At 38.6% G+C, this 6,826-nt stretch overlaps 1 protein-coding gene across 2 annotated transcripts; it reads left to right on the top strand.

The window, feature by feature from the left end:
• Positions 1-257: 257 nt before the first annotated feature.
• Positions 258-6,355, top strand: LOC112463414 (BTB/POZ domain-containing protein 1-like). Of its 2 annotated transcripts, none has more exons than XM_025029819.1 (7): positions 258-767; positions 2,989-3,561; positions 3,705-4,412; positions 4,489-4,648; positions 4,744-4,901; positions 4,990-5,224; positions 5,320-6,355. In XM_025029819.1, the coding sequence occupies exons 2-7, from the start codon at positions 3,230-3,232 to the stop codon at positions 5,479-5,481; spliced, it is 1,755 nt and encodes a 584-aa protein (XP_024885587.1). In that variant the 5' UTR covers positions 258-767; positions 2,989-3,229; the 3' UTR covers positions 5,482-6,355. The 2 variants fall into 2 exon arrangements, with proteins under 2 accessions (XP_024885587.1, XP_024885588.1); XM_025029820.1 differs by having other exon boundaries at positions 259-767; positions 3,726-4,412.
• Positions 6,356-6,826: the final 471 nt, after the last annotated feature.

Below are 6,826 nucleotides of genomic sequence, written 5' to 3'. Positions count from 1 at the left end.
CGACCGGCCGACAGAGGTCTCCACTCTTACTCCTGTCGACCCTTAAGGAGTTAGAGAATCCCCGTACTGGTGCGCACTCAGTGCACATTAAAGCCGTTGTACACAAATCAACGTAATGTGTATGTTTAATATAAACGGGTTAAATCATGAAATCCTCAATATTCTTTATTGCACTATTTGGTAAAATATATGTATTTATCAGTCGAAATATTTGCATTTTACTTTAAATATTAGAGATTAAATCAGTGTACAACGGCTTTAATGTGCACTGAGTGCGCACCAGTTCTGCCAATGAAAAACGCTATGAGACTGATGGGGTCAACCGTCTTTATCGACGAGCGATATTGCGATTCTCGAAGTATCGCAAGAGCGGAGCGTCGATTGGCTCCCGCAGTAATATTAGCTCCAATTACACTTCGCGCTCGCGCATTCGATTTCGGAGCAAGAGAGAGAAAAAGAAAGAGAGAGAGGGAGAGAAAGAGAGAGAGAAGACAGAAACAAGTGCAGAAAGTGCAGTTCGAACGAGCAGAGATTTAATATATAAAAATTAAGTTTAAAATATCGCAATATGTATCAATATCAAAGACGATACAACAAATGCATTGTTATAGGAAATATAATAGACAGCAGCTAATTACTCGGCAGCTGATTATTAAAGCGAGATATTTTAGGTTTTATTCATGCCGACGCGCGGATCTATCATCCCTCGAAATCCCTTCCTCTCGCCTACTGGGGAGCGAACGGCCGGGGGAACGGTCAACGGTGAGGTAGTGATGCGACATCGCGTTAAAAATAATCGATTCTCATAATCGATTAATTTTAGCAAAAAAGAATTTACGATTCGATTAATCGGACTAAAATGAATCGATTCTCAAATAATCGATTAAAAATCGGGTTCTTATCTAAAGATTTTGAAGCCATTAGACTGACTAATTATGATGTAAAAATTTAAATAAAGCACGATTAAGATCAAGAATTTGATTGCAATCAAAGGTTTTTAATAATAAAACAAATGTAATTGCAACACGCTATAAAATTTTTATTTAATTGCACATTCAATAAACTTAAATCATTGCTGTAGATGCAGTATCAATATCTATACTGTCTTCAATTACAAAATTATTTTCGGAGCATTTGCCTTAATTCGCATCTGGATAATTGCATCTCAATGTACGTCCCAATATTGGCTGAAATATATTTGCAAATAATTATTTTCAAATATATATTTTCACAGGAAAATATACATATACTTAAAGTCGTTATTTCCATTACTTGCAAATATATTTTGTTCGACACTACTGTACCGATACTACTATGTCACCTCATTAATTGGCGAATGCACGCAGACACACTCCTCGCATAAAAATAACATACAAACGTAATCTGAGATACTGACATTATAATTTAGTGCCTCTTTGTTAAAATTATGGAAGGTTACTAAAGTAATAACGAAAAAGAATTATTACATGTTCATCATAAAGTCGCGAAATTCTTTTACAACAGAATACCCCACTTGCACAAATTTGCAGTGAATACATTAATACGCTCGTTACCAAAATCGACTTATCAAGTACAAGTATAAACGAAGCAAAATGAAACTTTGAATAATAATAGTTATGGTAAAATGAATAATAGTTATGGCAAAATGAAACTTTGAATAATAATAATGTGGTATACGGGTGAGACGCCGCACCGCTGTGACTTAGGTCCAGTATTTTTTAGGTAGAGATCCTAGAAATATAATCTCCGATGCCCTTTTTCCAGTAATTCTGCTTCTTTTTGCGCTAATAATATCTCCAGCAGCACTAAATAAGCGTTCAGATGGGACAGACGTTCCCACAATCACGAAATATTTCATGGCTATTTCGTACACCTTTGGATAAATATCCTTCAGTTTATACCAAACTTTTAGTGGATCCTCGCTTCTGTTGACGACATTAGCATTAAGGAACTGTCGAAGTTCGACTGGTACGCCACCAGGCTCGTCGCAGTTTGTTGATGAAGATGCTATCAATTCATCGTGAACGTTCCACAAATCTTTTGTTTTCTCAATAGTATTTGATATATTATCTACGACAGCAGTAGATTGACTCCCTCTCTGATTTTCTTTCATCAATTGACATATCTTACTCATTGCTGTAGAAACAGCTAATGGACTGCGGAAGTGCAGTTTCTTGCTCGATTTGCCAATCCAAGTCGCTAGATTTGGCCATCATATGGTGCAAAGCTAAATCGATCGAGGTTCTCCGCCGGAGAGCGTAGCCGTTGTTAACGGTTCCTCACGTGCTCATGGCTCATACGAGACCTCGCTGTTTCGACTGATGCTTTAGGACCTGTAGAAGAGCAGTAAACCGTAGAATAGCTGGGTAAATCTAAGGTACAAACACTACAAACAGGTAATAGAATAAAGCATTAACAGAGAATTTACACGCTGCACATAGTACTTACGGATTGTCCTCGTCGTTGTCGTTCGTCTTCGTCGACCTCTGGTTTCACCGCCGTGATCGACACAATGAAACGAGCGAATCGTCGCCGAGTTTCTATTAATAATAAAACAATACGACCGGGAACTCTTGTAATGGCGGAATTATTCGCTGCATTCGCTTCAAATCGAGCTCCAAGTCGCTCGCAATCGGCGATACACACCAAATTGTTTAATATAAAGACGTAATTAGAACTTTCGAAGTAAAATGGGCTGCACGTGCACACGGAATGCGCAACTGAACACGGTAACGGTTACCGCGCGGCGACAGTTGGCGAACTTTGATTGGCTACCGCGTCGCTTCTTGCCGCGCGCAAGCGTGTTGCGTCCCATGTGTAGGAGCCAATAGGCTCCCTGAAAATAATCGATTAAATCGATTATCAAGAAAAAAGAATCGATTCGCAAATAATCGACCGTCTGAATAATCGATTAATAATCACGATTAATTCATGAAAAAGAATCGATTCTCAAATAATCGAATCAGAATCGCGCATCACTACGGTGAGGAGCCGCGGCAGCAGGATGTCGCTGTAGCGCGCGTCGTCGTGCGTGCATGTCTCTCTCTCGGCGTCTTGACGCATCTCGTTCTCGGCGAGAACCCGGCGCGCTCGGAGGAGAGAATCGCGATCGCGGCTCGGGGATAACCAGGGTGAGGACCGCGCCCGCCGCCGCTCGCGTTGACGCGAGGCGACGCGATTAAATGAGACGGGGCAGTACCTGGACAAGTACTACGTCTGGTGCGCGAACATGTCTACGGAGACCGCCCTGAACGACGTGCCGAATATTGCGTCGCGGATGCAGGGCCTGCGACTGATGGCGGCGCATCCCGAGGACGAGCGCGACGTCGCGACGACCGAGAACGCGACGCTGGCTGCCGGCGGCTCGGCGGCCTCGACGGCAGCGGCTAGCAGCGATGGCGTCGTGGCCGACGGCAGCGGCAGCAGCGGGCCGTCGTCGTTGAGGGAGCCGCTGCGAAACATCACCCTCTCCCGGGCGCTCAACTTCGTCGGCGACGAGGACCAGCCGCCGAGCTCGTCGTCCGCCGCGCGGAGCGAGGCCTCGTTCGCGAACAGCGATAAGTAAGCAATTTTACTCCGCCCGGAGTAAGATAACGCGTGGAATTAGCATTGCTTGTCCAAGTTTCTTTGAATGTTTTTCGAAAAAACTCAAAGTATTTATTATGATCTTCGGCGAGATTGTTAGTATTTGTTATTTGATATAGTCGTATTCTTGGCACTTTCAGCCGGCCACCTATTAACGCGGCAAACACATCGTATTTGGATGGACGAGCGCAGAATAACGCTACTTTGGAGAACTCCACCACGCAGAATCAACCTGCAGTTATGTACAACTGGCAAGGTACAAAGGCAACGATGCGCGAAAGGATTGTATTCCTCTTTAACAATGAAATACTGTCAGATGTGACTTTCCTGGTGGGAAGAGGCGCGCAACAACAACGTATACCAGCTCACAAACTAGTCCTGTCCTCTGGAAGTGCTGTATTCGACGCAATGTTTAACGGAACGCTTGCGACAGCTTCTTCGGAAATAGAAGTACCTGATGTAGAGCCTGCTGCATTTTTGGCAGTGCTCCTTTTTCTATACACTGATGAAATACAGATAGATCCTGAAACTGTGATGACGACGTTATATACTGCTAAGAAATACGCGGTGGCCGCTTTAGAGAAGCATTGCGTTGATTTTTTGAAAAATAATTTGACGAGTGACAATGCTTTTTTGCTGTTGACGCAAGCCCGTCTCTTTGACGAACCGCAATTAGCCTCGGTATGTTTGGACACCATAGACAGATTCACGACTGAGGCCTTCAATGCAGATGGGTTCACAGATATCGATATCGATACATTGATGATAGTCTTAAAAAGAGATACTCTTCGTGTTAGGGAATCTAAACTGTTTCAAGCTGTTCTAAGGTATGTTCCAACGCTGTGGGTGGGAGGGGTGAAATGTGTACCGTTCATTCTACATAATACTTATATTTTTGTACAGGTGGTCAGAAGCTGAATGTGTAAGGCAGCAATTATCAGTTACTCCAGAAAATCAACGTCTGGTTTTGGGCGATGCTTTGTCTTTGGTTCGTTTTCCCCTTATGTCGAAAGAGGAATTTACAGCGGGTCCAGCACAATCTGGATTGTTAAATTATTCAGAGGCTAGTATTACAACATTCTTTCGATACATATGATAATTGTTACATTTAAGCTAAAAAAGGTTTACACTCTAAAAATTTACAATTAAATTTTACAGGTCTTATCTTTATTCTCGTATTTCATACTGAATCCCAAACCTGCGGTGGGATTTCTAACGATGCCGCGGTGTTGTATGACAGGCAAGGAACAGACTGTATGCAGGTTTCAACATACAAAGAGTAGATGGGGATATTTCGGAACTAGTGATCGCATTCGGTAAAAAATTATAATCCGTATTCCGTGCGTATAGTTAACGATGGAAATCACCGATGCCCGATGTAATCGAACATTTTAATTCTTGCAGATTTAGTGTGGATAGACGTATCTTTCTACTTGGTTATGGAGTTTACGGTAGCACGCAAGAACCAGCGATATATGAAGTAACAGTCGAATTAATTCACACCGCATCAGGAAAGGTGATAGCTACAAATGCAACAAGTTTCAGCTGTGATGGATCAAAGTACACATACCGTCTAATGTTCAAAGAATTAGCGGAAATCTTACCAAATACGATTTATACGGCATCAGCAACTTTCAAGGTTGTTATGTTGTATTTTGCTGTATCTGATTTATTATTTAATTATTATATACGGGAATATGTAAATAAAAAAAAATTTATATATTTATTTTTCAGGGGCCATACTCATATTATGGCACAAAAGGAATGAAAAGCGTGTTGGTGGATTGTGATTCAGGAAATGGGAAAGTTAAATTCAAATTTAACAGTGAGTTGGGAGATAATAATGGCACATCTACTGATGAAGGTCAAATACCCGAGCTTATCTTTTACATGTAATATCATTCGCGTATAATGACATTCCTGGTACTTGCTTGACTGAATATCAGATAAATTACCTAAATCATGTATAAAATATGCCGGATTTTGTCAATTATAATATCTTGTGATCGTTTAAAGCAGTGATTTGATTTAAAGAAGTGATCTATGGGCATGCCAAAGGAGTTAACCCAAGATTTTTTCATAATTTTATAGATAATGCATCTTGATCTTATTAAATAAGTTTGATAAATTCAACGCTTAAGAGATACGCAAATCTTATAATATAGTATCTACAATAAATCAACAATGCTATTATATACATTTTGATTTTTCCGCAAATATTACGGAATATATTATTCGTCTTTCGGATTTAAGTATTAAGATTATTTGAATGTATTACCTGTAGTTCATACGTTAATTATTAATTATACAAGTAAGATCGATGTTTAGAATTGGAGATGTATAATCTATTTTTCTATCGTTTTAATTGAGATTCGTATAAACCAAAAAATATAGTTATATAACAATGTTGAAAAAAAAATCACGAAAATAAGTACAAGAGGGAGATTAACCAAAAGAATGTGTACGCTCTGATTTCGCCTAAACATTTCTCGTTCGGAATATGTATATTAATCCCAATATTAATATAATTTGAAATTGTAAGTATAGTTGAATATATAGCACTTCTCAATGCAAAAGTAATTAACGCAATAAAAGCCTAAAGCATGTGAAGTATTTTTTAGTAAAAGTTAGTATTTTGGTAGTCACAGTGCGAAGAGCAATGTAGAATCTGATCGAATCTTGTTGCTGTAACTAAATACGAAAAATAGTCGAACGAAAGTAATATAAAACACCATTTTTTATTGTTCTCTAATAAAATTTTATCTATTTATTTGATGATTTATTTCAAATTTAATAGAATTTTTATGTATTTCCTTATTAACGATTCGAGAAAACATATTTGAAGTTTGAGTTTTGTTAATAATGAATGGTGCTAGCTAACGAGATAACATTGTTATCCTTAGCATCTTTAGAGATAAGCATACTGCATAGACGTAAGTCCGATATTGTTTTCCTCAAAATATAGCGCGCATATACCATTTTATTTATGATGATTATATTTAATCATATAGATCGAAAAGATGTACATGTAATGTTAAATAATTAAATAGATTTATTCCGCAAAATATTCTTTTGCGACATTAATATCATCACCCTTTTTAACATGCTTTTTTGTTTTTTTTTATTAAAATAAATCGTGCATTAAAAAATATTAAATATTTTTTTTATGAGATTATTATAAATCTGTTATCGATGATTTTGTTTAATATTAATATTGAACAAAAATGCTATTTGTACAGAT

Source organism: Temnothorax curvispinosus, unplaced genomic scaffold, assembly GCF_003070985.1.
Source record: "Temnothorax curvispinosus isolate PA1 unplaced genomic scaffold, ASM307098v1 QBEX01013180.1, whole genome shotgun sequence".
NCBI lineage: Eukaryota > Metazoa > Arthropoda > Insecta > Hymenoptera > Formicidae > Temnothorax > Temnothorax curvispinosus.
This window is presented reverse-complemented; position numbering and strand designations above follow the sequence as displayed.

What these genes read in the sequence shown, in the direction of transcription:
- LOC112463414 (XM_025029819.1), top strand. Translation starts at nt 3,230, where the DNA reads ATGTCTACGGAGACCGCCCTGAACGACGTGCCGAATATTGCGTCGCGG. An exon ending in TCGTTCGCGAACAGCGATAA is followed by an intron (nt 3,562 to 3,704) that starts GTAAGCAATTTT and finishes TATTTGATATAG; the next exon opens with TCGTATTCTTGGCACTTTCA. An exon ending in CGGCATCAGCAACTTTCAAG is followed by an intron (nt 5,225 to 5,319) that starts GTTGTTATGTTG and finishes TTTATTTTTCAG; the next exon opens with GGGCCATACTCATATTATGG.